This window comes from Capricornis sumatraensis, chromosome 21 (genome assembly GCF_032405125.1).
Source record: "Capricornis sumatraensis isolate serow.1 chromosome 21, serow.2, whole genome shotgun sequence".
In the NCBI taxonomy this organism is placed as follows: Eukaryota; Metazoa; Chordata; class Mammalia; order Artiodactyla; family Bovidae; genus Capricornis; species Capricornis sumatraensis.
This window is the reverse complement of record NC_091089.1, coordinates 33,093,856-33,121,204: the sequence shown is the minus strand read 5'-3', so window position 1 is coordinate 33,121,204 and position 27,349 is coordinate 33,093,856. Positions and strand designations below refer to the sequence as shown.

Below are 27,349 nucleotides of genomic sequence, written 5' to 3'. Positions count from 1 at the left end.
TCATTAACTAGAGGATTGGGCTTCCCTGGTGGCTCAGATGATAAAGAATCTGCCTGCAGTGCAGGAGGCCTGGGTTCAATTTCTGGGTCAGGAAGAGTCCCTGGAGGAGGAAATGGCAACCCACTCCAGTATACTTGTCTGGAGAATTCCATGAACAGAGGTTACAGGTCACAAAGAGTAGAGGATTATAAAGGTTCACTTAAAATACACATTAATAGACATTCAAATGTGCTCCTCTTTCTTGCCTTTTAGAGTCAGAAGTCTGTTGATTATGCTGCAAATAATGCAGCCCAACCACCAAGGAAATTAAGTTCCTTTTGGTGAAAAGTTAGTCTGCTTCCTCTCTGTGGCTCCCCTTCTCCCCAGCATTAAAGAATGGTCTTAAATGAGAGACCTAGCTTAGTGTGAATATTAGTCACTAAGAATTTATTTGTTCTTGTGTATTCAATCATTTATAGGACTTAGGTTCTCTGATGTAACTGTGACTCAGTTCCTTAAGAATTTTGCTTTCCTGGGAATTCCCTGGCGGTCCAGTAAGTTAAGACTTCCCACTTGCACTGCAGGCAGCATGGGTTCAATCCTTGGTTAAGAAACTATACATCCCACATGCCATGCTGCATGGTCCAAAAAAAAAAAAAAAAGAATTTCTCTCTTTTTTTAAAATTGTATAGTCACTCAGTTATTTGTTCATTCTTTCCACCAATACTCACTCAACCTGATCATGTGAAATACAGGGAATGCAGTGGTGAATAAACCACACTCTTGACTTTCATGGAATTTAACAGTCTGTGGGGCTGGGAATGCAGATCAAGTGGTGTGACTGAGTGTGCAGTGGGTATGCAGAGTGGGCTGTGGGAGTACTCAGGGAAGAAAAAGAAAGTTCATAGGAGAGCCTGAATGATCAGCAGAAGCTGGTACAGGGGTGGGAGCTAAGGTTAGATAAGAAAAGACAGGTGTAGGGAAGACTCAAAGGCCTGAAGGTGGAAAAAAACACTGCCATATGATTACTCTCCACTAGGGCACAGAGACAGGCCAACTGAAAAATGAGACGGGCAGCAGAAATCAGACCATGAAGAGCTGTGTAAGCAGGTCAAGGACTTGGGGTTTGGTTTGGAGGGTGATGGGGACTGATGTCAGGCTATGCTCTCAGCAATGTTTAGGAAAAGAGCAAATTTAGAAGTGAGAAAATCAAAACACTATCTGAGATCACATCTCCCCACAGAGGCAGCTTGCAGTTTATCCAAGTCCTGTCTCCTTTCCCTTGTTTTTGACTATGTCATTTGTATAGAGCAGTGCTTCTTAACCCTGGTTGCACAGTAGAATTACCTAGGGACCTTTTAAAAAATATAGATGCCCAGTGCCAGATATTCTGATGTAACTATTGCTCAGGGTTTAGACCCCAAGCATCTGCATCTCTTAAAACGCTCCCCAAGGAAGTTTAATGAACTGCTGGGTTGGGAACCAGTGCAAAGGCAGATGAGCAGAGAGAATAAAGAGGAGCAAGTCAATGTCGTCAATTTGAAATAATCTCCAGTTGGTCATTCTGTCACCCTGAACTGTCACGTTTTCTTAATTAGCCAGCCACATTTTTAGAGGTTAAGGATCACCAGCATGACCTAGATCAACCTCCCATTTAACACATGGAGAAATGACTCAAGGATGCACAGCTGGCTAGACAGAGGTGGCAGACCCACCATGCTGCCCCTGGAGGGGGGGATGGACAGAGGATGGTCACATTCAAGTCTATGAGGACACCTGCTCTAATGCTAGCTACTATCGATTGAATATTAGTACGTGCCAAAGAAGGAGCTGCCTGCTTTATGGGCTTCATTTCATTTCATTCTTACCATGATCCTATAAGGTGACCATATTATTCCCATTTCACAGATGAGAACACTGAGCCAACAATGGCCATCACTTGGCTCAGGCTCCAACCTAGGTCTCATTTGAAAGCCTGTGTTTTTGACCCCTAAATATACCTCCTTTTCATTTCTAATTAAAAAAAAAAACCCCTAAAACAAGCAAGAAGACAACAAACGAACAACATCCCTTGGGAAATGCACAGGTTTTATATAATTCAATAAGACTGCTAGTGTTGCACGTTATCTCAAGAAAGCTTGATTATTACCAACTTTGTGGGGAAGCTATCATTTACTTAACAGCTGAGAAAAAGTTGAAGCTCAGGGAAACTGAACCAAACCAAACCGAACCAAAACACCCCAAGACTTCAGAGGTTACTTTCAAACTGTTGGTACAACTATGACATAATAGGGGCATAAGAATAGATGGGAAAGTCAAGATTCTTAGGACAATGAAAACTTCTTCTGGGTTGAGGCGTATACCTGAAATGGCATATTTCAACTCCATTTACCTTGAGTTCTTGCATCCCACTATGTGCGGTGCCCCTACATTTAATTCTGCCAACCCCCCTGTGGGAACAGTCACTTTACAGCTAAAGAAATTTAGCTTGGAGATGCTTCCAACTCTTCTGAGCTCCATCCACCCAGTGGTCCTGTGCTGTCTGGTGAACCCCACGCCACATGAAGCACCATGGCAGGCAACATAGCACCTGGCCCTACTTTACCAGAGGCAAGCAGGTTAATCCTTTCAACTCTTCGGAGGAGCTGGTGCACACATGGTAATTACAGGGGAGGGAGGCGGTAGGACAAGGGCCTGTGGGCAGTGCCCATGCTAGGATTAACTTGCTCAGGGAGGGTGGAGAAGACCCTGCCCAGGGGTGGGGTTGAGAGCTAAGTGCCAAAGACACACCAAGGGATAAAGATGGTGAGAAAAGGCAGGACACGGGTTGTGGAACCTTTCACCCACTCAGCTCTCCTTTGCCAAGAAAAGCCTTTTCTTCTCCACCTCTGGGCTTCCAAGCCATGGAATATATGGTTTGAACTTTAGGAAAAGGTTTCCTTTAGTTTTCAGTCCAGATTTATTTTGCTGGTGAACCGTTTCAGAGGCAATATCCAAGTGACCTCTTGAGCATTACTTTTGGTGGATATTTTTAAATTATAAAAGCAATAACTACTCATTGTTAAAAACTAGAAAAGCACAGAGGATGAAGAAGCAGCAAAATAGAAAAACAATCTGTGATGAGTCCACCAATCAGTAGGATATTACTTTTTAAAAAAATCTGATTTACAGCCTTTTTCTACTGAATAATTTTGTTTTCAGAAGCACTGTGGCTTCATACTTTTTCGAGCCTACTAACCCAAGTTCCCTGATAGCTCATTTGGTAAGGAATCCACCTGCAATGCAGGAGGCCATGTTTCGATACCTGGGTGGGGAAGATCCGCTGGAGAAGGGATAGACTACCCACTCCAGTATTCCTGGGCTTCCCTTGTGGCTCATCTGGTAAAGAATCTGCCTGCAATGCAGGAGACCTGGGTTCAACCAAGCTTCTGTCCTAATAGTTGATATCTAAGGAAGACAGCAGATGAGATAGAGGGCTGGGGGAAGGTGTGTGTTTGTGCAGATGTGTAAGTGTGTGGGTGGGAGTGAGTGTCTGTATTTGTAGGTGTGGGTATATGAACGAGAGGTGTATAGGAAGCTGTCCCTGAAGTGGAACCTCGACTTGGAACAGCAGGGAAGGAAAGAAAAGCAGAGAAAAATCAGCACTGGGACTTCCCTGGTGGGCCAGTGGCTAAGTCTCTGAGCTGCCAGTGCAGGGGGCCCAGGTTCGATCCCTGGTCAGGGAACTAGATCCCACGTGTAGCAACTAAGTGTTCCCATTCCACAACAAATATTGAAGATCCTGCGTGCCAAAACTTAAGACCCCGCAGAGCCAAATAAATTTTAAAAGTTTTGTGTGTGTGTTTTCTTTTTTTTTAAAGAAAAATCAGCACTGCAACCAAAGGATCCCCTTCCCTCCTTTCTGCTGGGATGGGAGAGCAGGGAAACAGAACAGGTGGAAGGGGAGAGAAATGCTGGGTTGATAGCAGAAACCTTTTGAAATGCAGGGGTCTTCATTTCATATTCTATTTTGGCATATTTTTAAAATTAGTTTTTATTATAGTATAGTTGCTTTGCATATATTTTAAAATGTCCATAATAGGGAATTTCCTGGCAATCCAGTGGACTCTGCTGTCTCACTACCAAGGACCTCGATTCAATCCTTGGTTGGGGAATTAAAGTCCCACAAGTCATATGGCCAAAAAAAAGAATAATATCCATAATAAAAAGTTTTTCTTAAAATGGGGAGAGGCGATGCTATGCTGGGTATTATTATAATGTAAAAAATCCCCCCAAACGAAAAACACCAGTCAACTCACTGTTAGAGAATCCTTACTTATTGAACAGCATTTAATTTGCATATAATTGTTTACAAAATTTGAGAAATAGTTGTGTAGAGTTTCCACACTTGGGAAGTTTCATTGATATTTCAGGAACACAGATAAAAATGAATTCAGAGCTTGTTACAGAAATGGACAGAAGTAATTTAAGAGAAGAGAGAAAATACCTTCTACGGAAAAGCAAACAAAACAAATTATATCTACTTATGAGGAAGTAATGTTTCCAGTACCTGTTCCCTGTGGCAGCATCATTTTCTTAAATGATTCACAGAGCTGAAGAAAGCAGGGGAGAAAAGAAAGGCAAGTTTAAAATATATAAAAAAAAAAAAAATGAGTGTGCCAGCAATTCTGGCACTCAGCGTTTTGGAGAATTGCTAGTTGACAGCAATACTGATGGCTTCGGGGGGAGCCCAGGGCCACTGTGGGGGAGGGGGAGCTAGTCCTTCTCATGACGCACAGGGAAAATTTTTTTAATTGGAGAGTTACTTTATTTGCTTACTATAAAAATTGTATTATAATTAACTTGATTGTTTTGAAAAAACACCACTGGAATTTACCAAAGTAGGCTTTCTATTCCTACATTAATTGAATGCTTGTCACGTTCCTGGGTACTCTGCTGAATCTCTTATTTTTAATTTAATTTTTTTAAAGATTTGATTTTTTTTGATGTGGAACCCTTTTAACGTCTTTATTGAATTTGTTTTAAGACTGCTTTTGTTTTGTGTTTTGTTTTTTTGGCCCCTAGGCATTCAGGATCTTAGCTCCCTGACCAGGGACAGAACCTACACCCCTTTCATTGGAAGGTGAATTTACTCCTGGACCACCAGGAAAGTCCTAGAGCCTACTCAGATGAGCATGATTCGGGCCAGCTGGGTGCTACAGAAGAACAAAGGACAGGGACTAGTCAGCCTGGGGCAGGCAGGGAGGGCTTCCTGTAGGAGGCAATGCTAGTACTGGGTCTTTAGGACAGCCAGGCATAAAGAGAAGGGCACAAGGGCTTGGAGGAGGGATTTCAGGCGAGAAACAGCGTGAAGAGCGCCTCTCACAGCGTTGGCCTGAGTGGAGCAAGTGATGGCACAACAGCTTGGGCGCTGTGCTTTCAGTCATCTCTCAGGAGCCCCTGGAAGTTCAGCTCTGACTCAACAGACTTGCTGGAATCCTGGCTTTACCATCTTCAAGACCAAATTGGTTTGAGTTTCGATTTCTTCATCTGAGGAAGGGGATAATAGCCCATCCAAAGAATTTTTATGAGGAAGAAATAGATGTCTGACATGAGCTACATTTACGGAGTGTCCACTACCCGCAGGGCACCAGCTCTGCTAGGTAGATACCATCACTTGCATCTTACAAGTGAGGACCCTGCAGTCAGTTAACCAGCGTGGAGGCAGCAGGGCCGCAGGGTCTCGCTCAGAGCGGCTCTCTTACTGCCCAGTGATTCTTCTGCTTCTCGGCCAAGCCTGGGCTCAGTCAGTGCTGACAGATTTTCATACTTTGGACAAGATGTGCAATGCCAAAACAGAATCCAACTGCACAGAAAATCCTGTTGAGCACCTTGATTTGGAAGACAATGTTTTAGATCACCTGCTCTTTGGTTTGAACAAGTGTCTGTTTTCAAATGGTTTCTGGGGTTTACCACTACTTTTTAAGACCAGGCCTGGATTAGAGCATCACTGTGTCTCATGGGAGCCCACTTTGGTATTTTCGGCTCCAGTGGTTTCTGCTTCATCTTCCCCTTGCTTTCTCTGGGGGCAGGCAAGCCCGCACCTGTGCAGAGGTCTCTCCCCAGCCCACCCCAACCCTCCTCCCCACTGGCTGTTCTATATTTAGAGGTATTTGTGACATACTCCTGTTTTCTCTTGATTTAAGACTCTAGAATATGTTTTTCAGTTTACAATATAATTACTATTCAGAGAAAAAAAATGTTATAATAGCTAACATTATTTGAGTTTCTGTTAAGTGTGAAAATGTCAGTCGCTTGTGTCTGACTCTTTGCAACCCTATGGACCGGACCGTAGCCCACCAGGCTCCTCTGTCCATGGAATTCTCCAGGCAAGAATACTGGAGTGGGTTGCCATTCCCTTCTCCAGGGGGATCTTCCTGACCCAGAGATCAAATCTGGGCTCCTGCACTGCAGGCAGATTCTTTACCATCTGAGCCACCAGGGAAGCCCAAGTTTATGTTAGGAATGCTGCTAAAAACTCTGTGGATTAGCTGATTTAATCTTCACCACAACTCGAGAGTATGTACAGGTGATATTGTGATGTGAGTAGTGGAGATGCTGAGGCATGGAGCCACCAGATCGCTAGCTGAGGGTGGCTGAACTGTGCAGCCTCCCATCCTGGAAGAGTGAGGGCCAGCCCACTCTCGTCGCTGTCCCCAACTCTCAGTGTTCGTCTGTTCCAGAACTCCAGCTCCAGCACCTCCTGCCAACCCGTCTGCATCTTGCTCCACTCCAGTTTTCTCGTTTCTGGTTTCTCATCACATAAGCAAACCCTTGCATATGTTCCTGCTGAACTTAACCTATTGTTTTAACATTTATTTTTAAATAATAATAATTTTGGGCTGTGCCATACAGCATGCAGGATCTTAGTTCCCCGACCAGGGATCCCACCCATACACTGTGCAATGGAAGCGTGGAGTCTTAACCACTGGACCATCATGGAAATTCCTAACATTTTTTTGAGCGATCTTATTTCCCAGGATTCTGAGTATCAGCAGCCGCAACTATTGAAGGAGTGCCTTCCTCTGTGACTGACTCCTCCATCTGTGTCATCAATCTCCCTCATATGGGGAAGGGACTCAGACCAGCCCCCTGTGACTGTGGTCCCCCAGTGGCCCCCCATTCTCTCCAGCATACTTGGAGACTATCAGCAACAGGATGTGGACTGGAGCCTCTTCCCATTTCCTCTGCTGTCTTACTACTCCAGCCTGTTGGAACTGGCTCATAGTATATCACAGCAGTCCTTTCAAATAAAAGCATCTTATTAATTATATGACACTATGAGAGGGCGATGGTGAAGCCAGCTGTTTTTTTAAAATTCAATTTAACAGTGTTTTCCTACTTGTAATGGGGCCAGCAAAACAGCAGTTTACAACAAAGCATTTACACATTTTGCATAGTACCTAAATGTGGAAAAACCAGAGGCTTCACACAGTGCTTGATAAAACAGAAAATAAAGAAGAAAAATACAATTTTCTATGTAAATGCTTCGTGAAAACTTAAAAGTAGATGTATGGAAGAAAGTAAGTGAATCTATACTGACTCCTTTGTATTCCTTTCCTGCTCCTACACACACACACAAACACCCCCCCCCCACCCCCCCACAGACAGAGCCATTACTGACACTGTTCAAAGGTCTTAGAGCATCATTCAAAAACTCAGGAGGATTGAAAGGTGGTTAGATGAATGAAAATGAATTATTCTGTCACTGTATGACTTCAGAGTGACTAGGAGGCTTAAAAACACTTTCACAAACTAGGCTTTGGGATGACAAAGCCAAAAGGGAGGAGATTTAGCCCCAGGACTGTGAGTTATACCACCTCAGAAGCTAAGAAGGAAAGAAAGCTGCTAACCGGACAAGAGTCATATTTACACAGCTTCAAAAGCATCTAAACGTTTTAAAGAATATATAAAATATCCATACCACCCTTTTGTTGAAAACACCGTTCAATTATCTCTTCACATCATGAAGGATGAGGTGCCTGGTTAGCTTTGTACTCTGAGAGGCTTAAGATTTTGAATTTATGTTGCAAGATTATTTACACAGTCACTAAATCAAAAGTGACATGTGAAAAATATGAAGTTTTTATCAGCTCATGATTCAAAGACAACATTCTCGGGTGTGGGGGGTTGAGAAATCAGGAGGGTGCTTACTGACAGCACCTGCCTTTGGCTGCACCAGGGTCAACAATGCGTTGTCATAGGTGTGTGTGTCTTGTGCAACTGGCTACGCCCTTCTGGGACTCAGGCTTGGTTTATCACAGTTTAAGAATTTACCCAAAGGCACCAAGCCGGTCCATAGACTCACTGGGCGGTAGGTGTATCTACCAATGTTTCTCCTCATCCCTTCCAACACAAACCAGAACCAAGTCCTGACCTACAACACATCTAAAGAAAAAAAAAGTCTCCCTGCTAATGACAAGATTTTCCCATGTTTCCTCTTCCTTACTGTGATCATATAAATGGGACAAACTGCAGAAGTCACTTGATACCACTGTTTCCCATATCTGTTGCTCCCATAACTTTTTACTTTCGAGTCTTGAGGGAAAGTGCACTAAAACCAAAGCTGCTTTTTACAAATAACTACTTTCTCAAAGTTTAAAAAATCTACATGAAGTATCACAAACGTGTTCTTTAAGAGCCTGGCAGGATATGTACTTGGAAATACAAACTGTATCATGACTGTTGGATTTTTGTAATCATCATAGATTGTTTGCTAGAGTGGAGACCAGAACTTCAATTGCACTGCTCACAGCTCCCTACGTTCATTAGGCTGTTATAACCTTGTTCTAGTTCATTTTAACATGGATTAGACAGTAAAGAATCTGCCTGTAATGCAGGAGACCTGGGTTCCATCCTTGAGTTGGGAAGATCCCCTGGAGAAGGAAATGGCTATCTATTCCAATATTCTAGCCTGGGAGAGTCCATGGATAGAGGAGCCTGGCGGCTACAGTCCATGGGGTCTCAAACAGTCAGATATGACTGAGCGACTAACACTTTCACTTAACGTGTCCAGCAATCTTCTCCAAATTCCATCCTTTACGCCACCTTATGCCTTTTGCAATGTATCATCAAAATGATTATGTTGTGATGAAGTACCCTTCTCAGGGTCCCTAAGATTATGGGTTAGCCAGATATACTTAAATGTATATCCTTCCTTTTTTTTTCCCCCAGGTTAAAAAAAGAGAAAATGAGAAAAGGAAGAAATCTGAAGGTGAAGAGAATCTGTAGAAGTTTTATGGAAAAAAAAAAAACAAACCCCTTGATAAAGGGGCTTTATATGTTGTCAGAACTGGTTAAGATTGGAACACATTTTAATATGTAAAGTGGTACAAAGTTAGAATTTGGTTTTCTCTCTGTCAAGAGGACAAAGTTTTCTTGGACTACTGATCTGATTTTTTTCCCCTTTTTATTGAAGTATAGTTGATTTACAATGTTGTATTAGTGATCTGCTTTTTATAACATTATAAAATTTCTTTACCTTTTAAGTAGTCTGTATTTGCCTTTGAAATCTTTTACTGTCACTAGGCTAAATGAATAAGTATTATTTCACAGTGAATAGAAGGGGAAAAAAAATCCTTTCTTTGACACTGACTGTTCTGTACTGCTTCGAGACTAGAAGTTTCATTTCTGAGGTAAGGTCTGAAGCCCTCAGGGCCTCCTAAGCTGTGTTTTTTTAAAGTCAGTTTTCAGAGGGGTGGCCAGGGCCTAGCCAAGCCCTCACACGGCCAGGTGGGAGCTCTGAAGCACATTTGGTTCCAATCATTGAAACAAGTTTGGGCAAGTTGAGATTCACCTCTAGTTATGAAGCCGTCTGAGCCGGGTGAGGAAGGCCACTGTTTGAAAGTGGCGGTTAGCTGATGTGCACAGTGGTCATTTATCTTCTGAATACGGGACACAGTAAGAGACGTTGCGCAGGAGTAAAAATAATCATTACCACCGAAAAAGATACACAGTGAGGTCATTACTAAGCAAACCGACACACGGCGTCTATGTGGCGGCAGAACGTTATCCAAGTGATGGTGTCATTTCTACCGACTCTGTGTCTTGATTAGATTCGGACAGTCCAGCAAAACCCTGTTACATCTGTGGGACCAATTTTTTTTTTTTTTTTAATGTTTTTGTGGCAAACGGAATTGCCACCCAGTTGGAACTCCTAGGTGTCTGCCTTGGGAATAAGACTACAGGAAAAGCATATGCCCGTAAGAGCACAGCTGACTTATCCCCCGCCACCTCTCACATCCTTCATCCTCCCACCAGGACCACCCTGGGCACAATCGGAAGCCACATGTAAAGCCTTATGTACCCACTTCAGCTTGCTGCTTTGCAGACAGATTGTCACAACTTTCTATCTCCAGGCACCTTGAGAGTTACCATTTGGAAGCAGAATATTAATAATTCATCGATTTGAGACAATGAATGCTGCATTTCTAATGAAAAGAAATGGCATTTTAATATCGGTTATTTATAAATCAATAATAGAAAGAACTGCCAGACACGGAAACGGACACATCTCACACCACAGCTCAGGCTTCGGCCGAGGACATGTGGGTGTCCAGTGGACCCATAAGGGATCCTTCACTGTGACTTTCAAAATTTTTTTTGTTTTTAAGTCCTCAGAATTTACATGCAAATTGTAACACCATGTGCTTTTGTTTTGAATAAATGCTTCTCTTTGGAAGGGGAGAAAAGTTTAGTTTCTGCATTGGCTTCATAAAAAAAGATCCTTCAACTTTAGAATGACTTATACATTGTTTATTCCAGCCAAGAATACATATAGCATGCACACCTTGCTGTGTTCTGATACAGGCAGATACAGAGAGTTTCTCTGTAGACCACAGCAATTTCGGAAGATGGTATCAAGACCGATATGGTAGACGCAAGGAGTGGGGTGTAATATTCTACTCACAAAGCTCCCTATGGAGCCAAAATGTAGTCTGTCTTTTGGAAATTCACCTAAAATTAATGTTGGTTCTCCTCTGCCATGAAAAAGCTCTCAAAGCATTCAACCAGAATCAGAATTATGTAACCAACAGAAACTAAAGGGTTTGGGGAACCAAAGTCGTGGGAGATTTGTGAGCTGGGTTGTGTAAAATAATGTTGGTAATTTTAAGCCCTTTTAATGGAATTGTTCTCAACAACACAGTAAAGCGGAGCATATTTGTCACATGTTAACCTTGGATGAGATGACTGGAATCTTCTGTGAAATACCTACAAATTAACTTTTTCAAGTAAGTAAATAGAATATATAGTTTATTATAAAAGTACTTTCTTCAGGAAATATGAAAATATGATTATAAACACAGAGCAAAATCGACCTTGGTGTTGCTCAAGGACATTATTCATTGTGACAGATCAAAAAGAGCACAGTCTGTATAATAGTCCCAAGTGCTGAGAATCAAGAAAGACTCAATAAGAAAAGCATCGTGCTAACAACGTGTCCCTGGCCACGCCACCACCATTTCCACCAGGCTGCAGGTGGATGTGTTCATGTTTTATAGTCCTCTGCAGATCTGGGGCCCAAACTCTGAGATGTAGGTGGATCACCTGGATGTCAATGGAAACTGCTCATTTCCCTCACATCCCGGGATACACATAGGTGGAGCAGAGGAACCTGCACCATTTTTTCCCCAAGCATCTGGAGATGACCCTGATCTGAGAGGTTCAGGGAGGAAGTTACCAGTAGGAGGAAAACATTCTGAAGGCAGGTATTACCCTTCTGTTCATCTGGTTCATGGGTGTCTGGGTTATGACCAGACTGATGGATTCCCTTCTCCTTCTTCTTACTTTTTCGATTCAGGGTAATTAGACTAGAAAATCCCTCTCTAGGCTCTGCTTTGAAGAGAATGGGGTGTTAATCTTTGCTGCTCAGATTGGACTAGGCCTGCTGTTAAGATCTGACATCACTGTAGCATCTGATGATTCAAAATGTGGTTGAGCTGAAGCAGCCCTGAGGTGGTTAAGCTGCTCCAGCTCAGAGCAAAACTCATGCCACTCAACAAAGCAAAACTCATTCAACAAATATATACCCAGCATTGCCAGGCACAGTGCAAGTAGCTGAAGACTACTGGTAGACCCATTATTTGACTTAAAACCTGAAGTGTAAGCTTAGGGGGCATGTTCTAGAAACACATTTTAAAAATCTTTAAAATGATGTTTCTGATGGGTGCACGCACATGTGTTTTGCACAGGGGTGTGAATGTGAGATAGTCTATAGCATCTTGTACTTGGGTTCACTGCTTTAACAAACAAGGAGGAGCCCAGCAGAGGTGGTGAGTAATGCATCAGTGGGCTTAGAGACCCCTAACCTGATGAGCAGCCTTACCTGTCCTGGCATCCCCTAGACCATTCCTCCCCCTGGGCACAGCATGCCGGGGCCCACACTGGTCCCTGAAAGTTTTCCTAATGGATTTCTCTTCACAGGTGCAACCCAGCAGCCATCAGCAGGTGGCAAGGTCACTGGTCCAAGGCCAACTTTGTCCCTTACTGTGGGAAGGGTGTGTATGCTGGACATGGGACATGGAAAAAAGAGCCTCCTGAAACCCAGCAGCAAAGAAGAACAAGACTAATTTATCCCACTATCCCATCTAAGGTGGTGCTTTTCAGGCTTCTTCAAGTCATGACACACAGAAATGGATGGCATGGTATTTGGACAACCCTGGGCCACATGCTCATGGCAGGAGACCCGCATGGGAGCTCCAGCACCCAGGGGTCCCACATGCCCCAGCTAATGCTGGGTGAAGGCCACTTGAGAATAAAGGAGCTTGAGATATTGTAGATGACCTGTTCCCTTGGCCAAAGCCCAACTTTAGAACACAGTTCCAGAAGGTGGAAAGATGGACTGCGTGGCTGAAGGTGGGAAGCATTAGCAAATCCCACGCCCAGGCCCTGCTCAAGGCCAATGCAATCAGAATCTTTGTGGGCAGGACCAGGTTTTCTTTTGCAAGTCTCAGCTGATTCTAACATGCCACTAAGGTTGAGAAGCATGGCTCTGTTGTGTTGTTATTGTTATTCAGTTGCTAAGTCATGTCCAACTCTTTGTGACCCCATGGACTACAGCACGCCAGGCTTTTTTCAGCCTGGGTCTTGGGTCTTTTCCAGTGAGTCAGCTCTTTGCAACAGGTAGCCAAAGTACTGGAGCTCCGGCATCAGTCCTTCCAATGAACATTCAGGGTAGATTTCCTTTAGGATTGTCTGGTTTGAACTCCTTGCAGTCCAAGGGACTCTCAAGAGTCTTCTCCAGCACTGCAATTCAAAATCATCAATTCTTCAGGCATGACTTTAAAAGAATAAAAGACAACCTGGAAACTAATCCCATTACCATAAAACCCGAGACTGCAAGCCATGTGACAGAGCTGTTCTTCTGGGTTCCCTTACCCTCCTGCTCTCAGCCTGGGTGCCCTTTCCTTGCTTTGTGAGCAGAAGTAAATAAATAAGTAAGTAAGTAAATAAAAGAATAAAAAACCAAGGTCCTGGAGCCAGAGGGAGCTGGAATCCTGGTCCTTCCCCCATTTGCTGAATAAGGGTGAACGCATTGCTGAGCCTTGTGGAGCTGTGTGTTCTTATCTCTTAAATGAGGTCAATGACAGGCCCTCGTATAATGTTATGGCAGCACATGGAATGGTGGAGGTGATGGACTCAGGCCAGCTTTAAATGTAATTTTCTATTTTGAAAAACTTCACTTGATTATTCGACCTTCACTGTTTTGAAGCTCTGGCCTCTGGGTACAGTATTTTACCCAATAATTCACATATTAAGCAAACTCTTGAATGTCCACTGTGGCTCGCCTGATACTAGGTACCAAGGATTCAAGTGTGAGAACTAAGTCAGAAGGAGCTTTCCGAGGAGGTTTCCATCTAAGTCGAGGCTGAGTGCTTGCCAAGTGAGAAGTTATTAAAAACTGAGATGGGGCTTACAGTCCTGTCCTGAGTTGTTTCACTCTAAACACCCGGTGTTACTCCCTGCCCATTGTCACTGCTCTGCCATCAAAGGCTCCGGCGCTTCTTCTGTGTCTAAGGATTGGGCTAAGGGATCCCAGCCTTGTTATTACTTGCCTGCAAGGGCCTTCTGCCCACGTTTATTTTGAACATCTGTTAACTCTCTACTTTGGTTAACACCAAATAAAACTTCAGTCACCACGAGATGCAAAAATATAGAAAATGTACCAGAAACAGCATTATGGTTAATATAACTAGCGAGGTCATCGGGACATGATGGAAGGGGCTGGAGCTGCTCTGTACCCACGGCCCAGACAATAGACATGGCCCTGAAGTTCCCTCGCTGAGATGAAGGGAGAATGTGTGTATCTGCCACTCATTAGGTAATAGGAGGTGAATCACAGAACGGAGACCAGGCCACTGGGACTTTCCCGGTGGTCCAGTGGTAAAGGATCTGCCTGCTAATGCAGGGGACAGGGCTTTGATCCCTGGTCTGGGGAGATTCCACAAGCCACAGGGCAGCTAAGTCCGAGTGCCACAACTACTGAAGCCCTGGAGGCCTAGAGCCGGTGCTCCACAGCAAGAGAAGACACCACAATCAGATGCCCGTGCACCACCGCTAGAGCGTAGCCCCTGCTCACTGCACTAGAGAAAGCCTGTGTGCAACACTGAAGACTTAGTGCAGTCAAAGAAATTAATAAGTAAAAAATAAAATTAATTACTTAAACTTTAAAAAAAAAGGACAGGCTGTTGATCACAGATCAAAGGTGATCTGTGATACCAAAGTCACAACAATCTGCTTCTGCATCGACCCTGAAATGTAACCTAGATTTTGTCTTGAAAAATGTAGATGAACAAATAAAGATGCATCCTGAAGAAAGAGACCGCAGAATAAAATTATCTGCAGACTTAGCATAGGAAGCAAGCTACATCCCAAGGCTATTTACCCTGTTTTATTTTTCTTCCTACTTCACTTGCTACCACCTCAAATATTATTTGATTGTGTACTTGTTTACTGTCTGTCTTCCACCCCACTCCCATGTAAACGACAAGAGAGCAAGGAGTTTTGTTGCTAGTGTATGCCACAGTTGACAGAGAACACAGACTACCTCTGTGGAATGAATAAAAGAATATGACAGGGAAAACTACAGGCCAGTGCCTGTAATTTGGCTGCACTTTTCTTTGAATAATGCTCTAAGGTAAGACTTGATGAGCTAGATTACTTTAAAACTCAGGCCTATGTTGCTCCCAGTGGCAAAGCAACTTGGCTGAATCTGCTAGTCTAAGATACTGAAGCTGGGTTTTCAGCCCTGAACAGAAAACCCAGCTTCATCGTTTTTGAAAAACAAACAAAAAAAACCCAGTCTTTTGAAGCTGGTTTTATTTACTCTTTGCCTATATAACTGAGGAGCAGTTTTGGAAAAGCAATATTGTAAGATGAAAAGAAGCAGCAGAGAAGAGGAAAAATTTCCCTTATTATCCTGGAGAGACTTTCCACTGTTCATTGACCAGGTGCTTTTCCTCCTTTTGAGTCACCCCATAAACTAATTTCTTTTTCTTTTTTTTTTTTTAAGTGTATTTATTTATTTTTTACTGTATCAGGTCTTAGCTGCTGCACATGGTCTCAGCAGTTGCCTAAGTATGAGGGTTTTTTCTCCAAGGCAGGCAGGATCCTAGTTCCCCAACCAGGGATCAGACCCTAGTCTGCTGCATTGCAAGGAGGATTCTCATTGGAACGGGGACCACTGGGGAAGTGCCTTCTTTTTAACGATCAACCAATCTTGCCAATCTTGCCTGCTCACCATTAGGCTGTCCTCACTGTGTGAAGGTCCACAGGCATTTCCCCAGCAGCTGTCTCTTTCCATTTGAAGTGAAGTGAAGTGAGAGTCACTCAGTCGCGTCTGACTCTTTGTGACCCCATGGACTATATAGTCCGTGGAATTCTCCAGGCCAGAAAACTGGAGTGGTAGCCTTTTCCTTCCCCAGGGGATCTTCCCCACCCAGGGATCGAATCTGGGTCTCCCACATTGCAGGCAGATTCTTAACCAGCTGAGTTATATTCAGTGCCATGCAGTAATTCCAAATGAACGTTTAGGGAACAGTTTGAGAAACAGGGTACATTGATTTGGGGGCATTTCTGTCGAGATCCTAAAGTGTGAGCCTGTGAGATGACACCTGGGGACACACTGTGTGTGTCTAGGGACCGCAGTGTGAACTGGAACTGTTGACGTCACAGTCAGAGCACAGAACTCCCAGCCCTGACATAGGATTACAGAAAACTCCCGAGGCTGGCACACAGAAGTTACTCGGAAATCCACACATGAGAATTCAATTGTCCTGACACTGCAGACCAACCTCTTCCTGTTGCAGGTGCCCAACCTTCCCTTCAGTGCTGCTGTTGTTGTTTTAGTCTCTCAGTCGTGTCCGACCCTTAGCCACCCCGTGGACCATAGCGTAACCCGCCAGGCTCCTCTGTCCATGGGATTCTCCAGGCAAGAATACTGGAGTGGGTCGCCACTTCCTTCTCCAGGGGATCTGCCCGACCAAGGGATTGAATGCAAGTTACCGGGAAGCCCTCCCTTCAGTGCAGCTCCAGGTGAAGTGCTGTGGAATGGCCAGCACGTTGGGGGTGAAGCCTGCCAGAGCCAGCTCGCTGCTGGCAAGGCACACATGCCTGGCACTGCCATCCTAAAGCACCAGATGCACACACCCCTTGGGTGGCCATGGGTGTCGACCGCAAGGCTAAAAGCTGAGTCTCTTGGGTTTTGCAATTAGCTACACGTGCCAGTGTGCTTAATAACTCTGCTGCTATTTAGAAGAGACCAACTCAGCATAACCTCCTTATGTGGGAGTTAACTCATATACTTGGTTGAAAAGATACAAAAGCTCTGTGAAGCACACAGATAGGATGGCTCAGGGGACTGTAACATGAGATCTTGTCTTTCACTTCCAGGTTAGCAGCTCTTTTAGCTAGGCCTTGCCTCACTGCCACCTGATAGGTTTGGTTAATCAGTTGTATCAGCTCACTTCCTGGTTTTAAGAAGTCCACATCAGAACAGCCATCATATAACAACTGCTGTTAATATTATTTTTGATCGAGGTGACCATTAGGCTGAAACAGACCTAACTCTGAACTCAGATTTATGTTTTCTTTTAAAGCGGGGATCTCCAGCCTCCAGGATCTAATAATGCCTGATGATCTGAGATGGAGTTGATGTGATAATAGAAATAAAGTACACAATAAATGCAATGTGTTTGAATCATCTTGAAACCATTGTCCCCCCTCCTCAGCCCGGTTCATGGAAAAGTTTTCTTCCATAAAACTGGTCCTTGGTGATAAAAAGATTGAGGACCACTGTTTTAAAGCATGGGCTTCCCTGGTGGCTCAGATGGTAAAGAATCTGCCTGCAATGCAGGAGAGCTGGGTTTGATCCCTGGGCCAGGAAGATCCCCTGGGAAAGGAAATGGCAACCCACTCCAGTATTCTTGCCTAGAACATTTATTTAGTATCACAGACATGTGTGGCTAGGTAGATATTTCAGTGTCAACATTCAGTTCAGTTCAGTCGCTCAGTTGTGTCCAACTCTTTGCAACCCCATGAACAGCAGCACACCAAGCCTCCCTGTCCATCACCAACTCCCAGAGTTCACCCAAACTCATGTGCCATCCAACCATCTCATCTTCTGTCGTCCCCTTCTCCTCCTGCCCCCAATCCTTCCCAGCATCAGCGTCTTTTCCAATGAATCAACCCTTCACATGAGGCGGCCAAAATATTGGAGTTTCAGGTTCAGCATCAGTCCTTCCAATGAACACCCAGGACTGATCTCCTTTAGGATGGACTGGTTGGATCTCCTTGCAGTCCAAGGGACTCTCAAGAGTCTTCTCCAACACCACAGTTCAAAAGCATCAATTCTTCGGCGCTCAGCTTTCTTCACAGTCCAACTCTCACATCCATACATGACCACTGGAAAAACCATAGCCTTGACTAGACGGACCTTTGTTAGCAAAGTAATGTTTCTGCTTTTTAATATGCTATTTAGGTTGGTCATAACTTTCCTTGCAAGGAGTAAGTGTCTTTTAATTTCATGGCAGCAGTCACCGTCTGCAGTGATTTTGGAGCCCAAAAAAATAAAGTCTGACACTGTTTCCACTGTTTCCCCATCTATTTCCCATGAAGTGACAGGACCAGGTGTCATGATCTTCGTTTTCTGAATGTTGAGCTTTAAGCCAACTTTTTCAATCTCCTCTTTCACTTTCATCAACAGGCTTTTTAATTCCTCTTCACTTTCTGCCATGAGGGTAGTGTCATCTGCATATCTGAGGTTACTGATATTTCTCCCGGCAATCTCGATTCCAGCTTGTGCTTCTTCCAGCCCAGTGTTTCTCATGATGTACTCTGCATATAAGTTAAATAAGCAGAGTGACAATATACAGCCTTGATGTACTCCTTTTCCTATTTGGAACCAGTCTGTTGTTCCATGTCCAGTTCTAACTGTTGCTTCCTGACCTGCATATAGGTTTCTCAAGAGGCAGGTCAGGTGGTCTGGTATTACCGTCTCTTTCAGAATTTTCCACAGTTTATTGTGATCCACATAGTCAAAGGCTTTGGCATAGTCAATAAAGCAGAAATAGATGTTTTTCTGGAACTCTCTTGTTTTTTCCATGATCCAGCAGATGTTGGCAATTTGATCTCTGGTTCCTCTGCCTTTTCTAAAACCAGCTTGAAGATCTGGAAGTTCACGTTTCACGTATTGTTGAAGCCTGGCTTGGAGAATTTTGAGCATTACTTTACTAGCGTGTAAATGAGTGCATTACTGCTGCTGCTGCTGCTGCTGCTAAGTCGCTTCAGTCGTGTCCGACTCTGTGCGACCCCATAGACGGCAGCCAACCAGGCTCTTCTGTCCCTGGGATTCTCCAGGCAAGAACACTGGAGTGGGTTGCCATTTCCTTCTCCAATGCATGAGAGTGAAAAGTGAAAGTGAAGTTGCTCAGTCATGTCTGACTCTTCATGATCCCATACTGCAGCCCACCAGTCTTCTCCATCCACGGGATTTTCCAAGCAAGAGTACTGGAGTGGGGTGCCATTGCCTTCTCCGGATGAGTGCATTAGGAGGTTTTAAAAAGGTCATGTAATTTGTTACCAATATTACTTACTTAGGACAAATTAGATACCTAGATTTTTGTTACCAATGATATTAGTGGGGACCTTGGATTTTTGAGTTAGACATAATCAGGCCTGTTCTTCAACTGTGCAGGGCACAAGCCAAGATTATTAGTGAGGTCCACCTCCCATTTGTCTAAATATTTACAACTTAGAAATCAAGCTAACAAACTGTTAAATGTGTTCTATCTCCTTTGTATATCTGTTTACAATATTTTAATGCTGATAATATTTTTTCTTGAGTCTTTTTAATTTTTGGTTTCACTTATTTGATGTAAAATTATTACAGATCTGAACTGTGTGGTTTTCCTTGTGATTCCAATTCCAAAAAGCAGCCAGAATTGGAGACTTGTAGGCTCCCATGAGGGCTTCCCAGGTGGCTCAGACAATAAAGAATCCACCCGCAGTGCAGGAATCACAGGAGATTCAGGTTCGATCCCTGGGGTGGGAAGATCCCTGAAGGAAGGCATAGGCAACCCATGCCAGTATTCTTGCCTGGAGAATCCCATGGACAGAGGAGCCTGGTGGGCTATAGTCCATTGGGTCACAAAGAGTCAGATACAATTGAAACGACACATGCGAGGCTCCCCTGAAAGGGAACAGTGTTAATCACTGAGGTGGTATGGATCAGCCTCTGTCTCATAAACACCTCCAAAGACCTGTTTTGCATCTTACATGAAACGCTAGTAAAGACAGACCACATCACAGATAAATGCAGTACTACAGTTAATTTGAACCCTTACGTCCAGTTCTGTTAGCTAAAAACCACCTGATAATAGAAGTGAATAACAATGTGAGATTAACCTTGTTGTAAAATGTAAAAGTCAACTCGCTTACTGAATCCTTACTTAGGGTTTGTAAACCCAAAAAAAGAGAACAGGGCACATGGGTGCATACTGCGGAACCAGGGAACCTTGCTAATTAAAGAAATGAAGAGGAAGATGTATCTTCAGTGGCGGAATGGCCATAATGATATAGCACAAAATATCAAAATATTCATTGAGTAAAAGACCTATATTCACTTGGAGGGACCATATAGAGCCATATGGTGAAAATCAGGATCTCTTAGGAAAATTGCAGAGGTTCTTGTTTCATTGGTCTGGGGTCTCGCATGGTCTTTTAATGCTTCCCAGGTGCTTCTCATGTTTACCTGTGTCCAATTTACCACTTTCTGGGGACAATGTTCTAAAGCAGGGGTCCCCAACCTCTGGAATCTAATGCCCAATGATCTAAGGTGGAGCAGATATAATAATAATGAAGTGCAGAATAAATGTAATGTGCTTTAATCACCCCAAAGCCTCCCCATCCTGGTCTGTGTTAAAATTATTTTCCATGATACCTGTCCTTGGTGCCAAAAAGGTTGGGGACCACTGTTCTAACAGTAATCTTTAGTCTAGAAGACAGTAAATAGAAATAGAATAAAAAAATCACCTACAATATTTCAAAATGAAGTAAAAACTCTTGCAGGACCTCTGAATTTATAGAAAGACATCACATCTTTTAAGATCACTTGTTACAAACAGCTTTACTTTCATACTACAGGTCTCCTCCTGAAATCCTTGAAAAGAAAACTAAGGAAAAACCCCTTCCCCTCTGGGCTACGCCAAGGAAAAGATGGATAAAAGAGGAACCAGGGGACTGGGAAAGGCTCCACAGGCTGAGAAGGGTTCAAGACACCCTAGAATCTAGAGAACTTGGCTTGGAATTATTATTTGTCATTCCATAGCCACGGCCAACCTAATATCCTCAAATGTATCCCCCAAACAAGATGAGATTTTCCTAGAATTTGGAAGGAACATCTGACCTCTATGGCAAAAAGCATGAAGAACTATTTCTTCCCTGTATCTTTGGCTACTAAAACTTGTGGTTTTGTGTTCAGAAGTTCAGTCATGTATGACTCTTTCCAACCCCATAAACTGTAACCCTCCAGGCTCCTCTGTCCATGGGATTTCCCAGGCAGGAATACTGGGGTGGGTTGCCATTTCCTCCTCTAGGGGATCTCAGGGATCAAACCCGAATCTTTTACATCTCTTGCATGGGCAGGCAGATTCTTTACCACCAGCACCTCCTGGGATCGGCCCCATTAAACTGACTGCTGCTTTGAAATGACCATTTAATTGCTTTCCAAGCCCCTCTGCCCCAAATCCAAGAGGAAGCAAAGCAACACACAGTGACCAATTCAGCATCCACACCATCGTCTTCTGACCAGTGTCATCTGCTTTAGGTGTAAGCAACAGAAACAGAAGCTACTTGCAAGGCTTGTTTCCAAAAGTCTGGACATATGGTTAAAAATATCTCCTTGGAATGGCTCAGCAGATCTACAACAGGTGGGGACATTAAAGATAAAGGACCAGAAGATGCAGGCAAGGAGGCCTTTGAGCCTGTAAGAATCCAGGCGAGAATCCAGAAGTGAGGCTGTTACTGTGGTCTAGGAAATGAAGGAATGGGATATATTTGGAATTTGGAAGGCTGTTTGAGAAGAAACAATTGCTGGGTTTGGCAGAGGATTAAGTATAAAGGCAATACTATGTGTTGGGCACAGAGCCATGGCGTGCTTTCTGTAATCACATATAATCCTCCCAATAACCGTGGAAGAATATGTATTTGCGTCTATTTCACAAGATAGAAGATAGGCGGTTTACAAATTCAACCTATCCATGGCCAAATAACTATTAACTGGGAGCGTCAACATTCAAACCTGGGAATAATGAACCACAAATTATTTTTGATGTTGCTCCCAGGATACCATGGCTCACTGTATGTGACAAGGAAGCACAGAGAAAGATTGAGAAAAAAGATGAACACTGTATCTTGTCTAATTAAGTTGGAGAAAGAGATATTCAATTTATGATATATGTTAAATATCAGGAGGTTTGGGGAGGGAGAGGTTTAATTACATATATGCGTTTTAAATCTGTATATATAGTTCAGGGCTGTCCAACAGAAATAAAAAGCGAGACACATGTGTAATTTTGTACTTTCTGGTAGCCACATTAAGAGTAAAAAGGAACAGGTGAAATCAATTTTGATATATTTTATTTAACTCAATTATTATTTATGACTCAATATATTATCCTACTGGGGCTTCTCTGGTGGCTCAGTGGTAATCCACCTACAGTGCAAGAGCCACAGGATACACAGGTTCGATCCCTGGGTCGGAAAGATCTCCTGGAGGAGGGCATGGCAACCCACTCCAGTATTCTTGCCTGGAGAACCCCATGGACTGAGGAGCCTGGTGGGCTGCAGTCCATAAGGTCACAAAGAGTCAGACACGACTGAAGCGACTTGGCACACACTCATACTCCTTCATAAAATATCAGATAGTGAAGTGAGATTAACGGAAAACAAAAGAGCAGGCTTCGTGCAGTTATGACAGTGATTTCATGAGTGCTCTCTCCTTAGGCTGTAAGTTACCTGATATCTGTCACATTATAGGAGGTGCTCAAAAAATGCAATGAGTGCTCTTCTGAAGCTCAAGTGCTCTGCTTCCATTTCATTTGAGCAGAAACAAGTAGGCAAAACTCTTTATCCTGACATCAGCCCATGTGAGCTCATGCCTCTTTCTCTACTCAACAACTGCCTGAGATAAACTCCTTAATAGGTTCTGCCACAGCCCCCAGATCCAGATGGGCTGAGGTGGGGGGTGGGGGGCAGTGAGGTCCAGGGGTGCAAAGTAAATTGGTTCCTTGGAACTCCTTTAGAAATGGGTGGACAGGGACTTAGGAGGGGAGCTCTCCTCAGAGTGGTGTACACAGCCTGTCTGTAGAACAGCCTCCCCGCTTCACATCCTTTTTATATTTGCTTATCTCTTACCCTTCATTTTTTTCAAGCAAGACTATCTTTCTGGACTTTTGCCAGCTGTTCTAAATATACTGCCCTACTGATAAGAGTCTCGATTTTTTTTCCAGTTCACAAGTTGGTGGGCCAAGTGATCCCTTATAAAATTCTAAGACTTGATAAGAAAGTGTGTTTTAGCAGAAGAGGACAGAAGAAAGGTCAGGGGGAGAAATCACCATCCTTTGTTTACTAGGCTGAGAAATGTGAAGATCTCAGAGGAGTGAAACATCGCAGAACTCCGTCCTTGGTGACACTCTCACGCGTACTCAGCTAAGCTCTGGACCAAACTCTGACTCACAGACTTACATTCATGTCCCAGGGCAGTGTGTGGGGCGGGGGTTGGGGGGTACGCGATGTCTTCACGTTCTACTCCTCACCGTGGTGAGGCCACACCGCAAAGCTGGTCAAAGGAAGAACAGTTAGCTCATCAAACACATGCACTTTCGGATTACCTTGACTCGGGGTATTTGGTGAGGGTGGCCAGGCTGCTGGTGTACATGTGGCCGCCCACGTCAATGTGGACGGGCGCGTTGGATTTTGTGAGCTGTGCTGGAGTGGGAATGCCTTGATTGTTCAGTGGAGATGCAGGAGATCTAGTGATCAGAGGTCTTGACATATTGGGCCGACTGTCCTACAGAGAGAGAAGCAGGTTTAGACATGTTTGCTTTATTCAGTGGAGAGAAAGGAAATGCATACCTCCTACAGAATAAGCCAGTGACTAGCACTGATATTCGTTCACTAATAAAATCTGGAAAATCAACAAGCTCTCGCTTTCACTGTCACGCATATGAAAAAACTCTGAGATATGTGACAAAGGAAAACTTCCAGTGCTTGGAATCAAGGAGCTGAACTAATGTTCATTTCACATAGAACCACGCACTGTGATGGCTTATTTTACTAATGAATTATTGCATTTAACAACTGGTTAATGGCTTGTGGAGAACTACTATTCATTATAAATGAAAAGATAATTAATACTTGAAATGGTCTCCATCCAGATAAAATACTTATGCTTTATCCTGCTCTTGGAAAACTACCTTACTGCTGTGGGCCGGGGATAAATACAGACCTTCAGCACTTGGGTTCTGCAGAATGGTCTCTTCAATTTCTATTTTCCAAATCAGGAAAAAGGGGGCATGACTGGTCTAACCATCAGTTCACACACTCAAAGCAACCTTGTAAACAGGTACCAGACATTCATCAGTCAACAGATGAAACAAACAAAAAGATAACCCCACATCTACCCACTGGGTTCCTGCTTCTTTCACTAGAAGACTATGGAACTGGGCACACTTTGAAAAGCGTATCCCCTCCAATGGTTAGGTATGTGCTTGGGAGCCATGAGCCAGCCGCTCTTGTGTGTGCTGAGCTTGTAGAAGGGATCATTTTCCAAGGTGGGGCTGAGGCACGTGTCCGGGTACAATGTGCTGCCCCACAGGCAAAGGTATCCTGGAAGCAAATGAAGCAGAAGGAGGACATCACATGATGGCACGAGGACGTGCTGAAGAAACTGCACTCTTGAGAAAATAAAACCTGCCATCCTTTCCATGGACACAATATAAATATTTCAAACACCATCCACACATGGTCAATCGCTTTCAAATTAGAGCCCAAGCCACAGACAAGTCAAGTCAGGTCTCTGGCACTCAAAGAAGGGGGTCAAACATTTAGAATCTACAATTAGGAAAAAGCTCAAACAGCACTCATGTCTGAATTCTGCCAGGCGATCGCCATGAGGGTGCTTGCAGCTTTACAATTTAGCCAGAGATTGTTTGCAAACAATGTGCAGCAGAGTCAGTGATAAGGCATAATAAAGGGATTTTGAGAAATGCCTTTGATGGAGATTATAAATGGGAAGTCATCTAGTTTCTGTGCATAAAGCCCAGCATGATAAAATATAAATTTGCAAAACATCCTAGATTTTATGATCCAAAACAGCTTCAGGAGTTACCTGGGGCACAACTGTTGGACTAGTTAGCATTAACCACATGTCCAGGCAAGACTGGGAATGCACGTTTCTTCTGAAACTCCGCATCTACTGTGAACGGGGTGGTGATTGAGCTTTCACTCAAAACGTTGACCATCTGTGTGGTGCTTTTCTCCGTGCTGTATTAAACAGAGCCCAGGAACAGTCATAGCAAGAGCTCATGCTTTATTTCTTAAACTGAGGGAAGTGGGTCTGTAGATTTCACTGTATTATTCTTTGTATGTTCCTGTATATTTTTAACAAAGCAAAATAGATATTAAAAAACACAAGTGATGACTGCAACACAGAGAGAAAAGTGAAAGAGGTACTGGATGGGGAAAAGAACTAAAAAACAAGGACACACATCAGTAGGAAATGTAAAGCAGTGAAGGCTGAAATATTCAACAGCATTTTAAAATCTGGGTGTCAGAAAATGGGTTTTTTCCTTTAAAAGTACAACCATATTATCCACTTTTAAGAGCTACGTACTACCTGACTTTTTTAGAAAATGATTTCTTGACTAAAGACACACACACACACACACACACACACACACACACACACCCCACCCCCCACCCCCCCACTCTCTGTTACAATTCAGTCCATCACAGCACTGCAGCGTCTGTAATAGTTTTTCAATTGGACACATTCTATACCCTGCCTCAGGGTGCTGGGGTGAAAATGAACAGATTTGCAGGGTTAATACTGTAGTTAGACTGTGACCTCACCCAGCACAGCTCAAACACGCCAGGTCTACGGAGAAGGAGGAAAAAAGAAAGCGTAACTGATCAGTTGAAGGAATCCAGATTTCTCAGAATATATACCATGTACACTGAAAATCATATATGTATGGATATTGCTAAATTTAAAATTAAACCAGTGTTTCCTTGTGGGGGGAGGCTGGGAAGTGGGGGATTAACCCTTTAGGACAAGGAGGAAGTTTCCTAATGGGTGGGCTCAGGCAGACTAGTAATCAATTTGTCGACTTTTTTAATCTATTTGTCTCTGTCAGATCGTCTCTGTCTGTGGCGGCTTCAGGGTCTAGTTCCCTTAGTCGCTCAGTTGTGTCCGACTCTTTGCAACCCCGTGACTTTGTGACTGCAGCACGCCAGGATTCCCTGTCCTTCACCCGCTCCCAGACATGCTCAAACTCACGTCCATTGAGAGGGTGATGCCATTCAACCATCTCGTCCTCCGTCATCCCCTTCTCCTAGTTTCCTGACCAAGGATCAAACCTGTGCCCCTGCATCAGGAGCACAGACTCTTAGCCACTGGACCATCACAGAAGTCCCCCCGACTCTGATTTTTTAACTGAAATATAGTGGATGTAACAATGTTGTGGTATTTTCAGATGCACAGCAAAATGATTCAGCTATACATATCTATATCTATACCGCTTCCCTCGGGGCTCCGATGGTAAGGAATCTCTGCAATACCGGAGACCTAGGGTCTATCCCTGGGTCTGGAAGATCCCCTAGAGAAGGGAATGGACACCCACACCAGTGTTCCTGCCTGAAGAATCCCCATGGACAGAGGAGCCTGGCGGGTTATAGTCCACAGAGTCACAAAAAGTCGGACACCAGCTGAGCAACTAACACTTTCATTTCACATACACACGCGCACACACACATATGTATATGTATATATATCTGGTCTTCTCAGGTGCCACAGTGATAAAGAATCTGCCTGCCAATGCACTAGCTGTAGGAGACACCAGTTAGATTCTTGGGTCTGGAAGATCCCTTGGAGAAGGAAATGGCAACCCATTCCAATATTCTTCCCTGGAAAATTTCATGTACAGAGGCGCCTGGCAGGCTACAGTTCACGGGGTCACAAAGAGTCGGACACGACTGAGCACACAAACGTGCACACACACACACATCTATCTTTTCAGATTCTTTTCCCTTATAGGCTATTATAAAATATTGAGTCTAATTTCCTGTACTATACAGTAGGTTCCTGTTGGTTCCAGTAAGACTTGAAGTGTTACAATTAGTCTTTGGTGAGCCCTTCTAGCTCTTCTCTGAGGCTCTGTCTTCTCATCCTGGGAGCTTTCTGTATTCTGTATTTGTCCCCTTAGTTAGATCATTTCTAAGGTATTAACTGCTATGCTGATGGCACCCCACTCCAGTACTCTTGCCTGGAAAATCCCTTGGATGGAGAAGCCTGGTGGGCTGCAGTCCATGGGGTCGCTAAGAGTCGGACACGACTGAGCAACTTCACTTTCACTTTTCACTTTCATGCGTTGGAGAAGGAAATGGCAACCCACTCCAGTGTTCTTGCCTGGAGAATCCCAGGGATCGGGGAGCCTGGTGGGCTGCCGTCCATGGGGTCACACAGAGTCAGACATGACTGAAGCGACTTAGCAGCAGCAGCAGCTAATGGAATAAAGGGTTTTCACTCAGTATTTTCCACATTGGTGCAGGCTAA

The 27,349-nt window shown here is 43.8% G+C and overlaps 1 protein-coding gene across 1 annotated transcript in view; it reads right to left on the bottom strand.

Annotated features, from left to right (window-relative positions):
- The window catches only part of KCTD1 (potassium channel tetramerization domain containing 1), a 100,137-nt gene that overhangs the window by 26,768 nt on the left and 46,020 nt on the right, over positions 1 to 27,349 (bottom strand). The window contains exon 2 of the mRNA XM_068993927.1: positions 23,406 to 23,584. Within this exon, the coding sequence (XP_068850028.1) occupies positions 23,406 to 23,584 (179 nt within the window). The remainder of the gene's footprint in view (positions 1 to 23,405; positions 23,585 to 27,349) is intronic.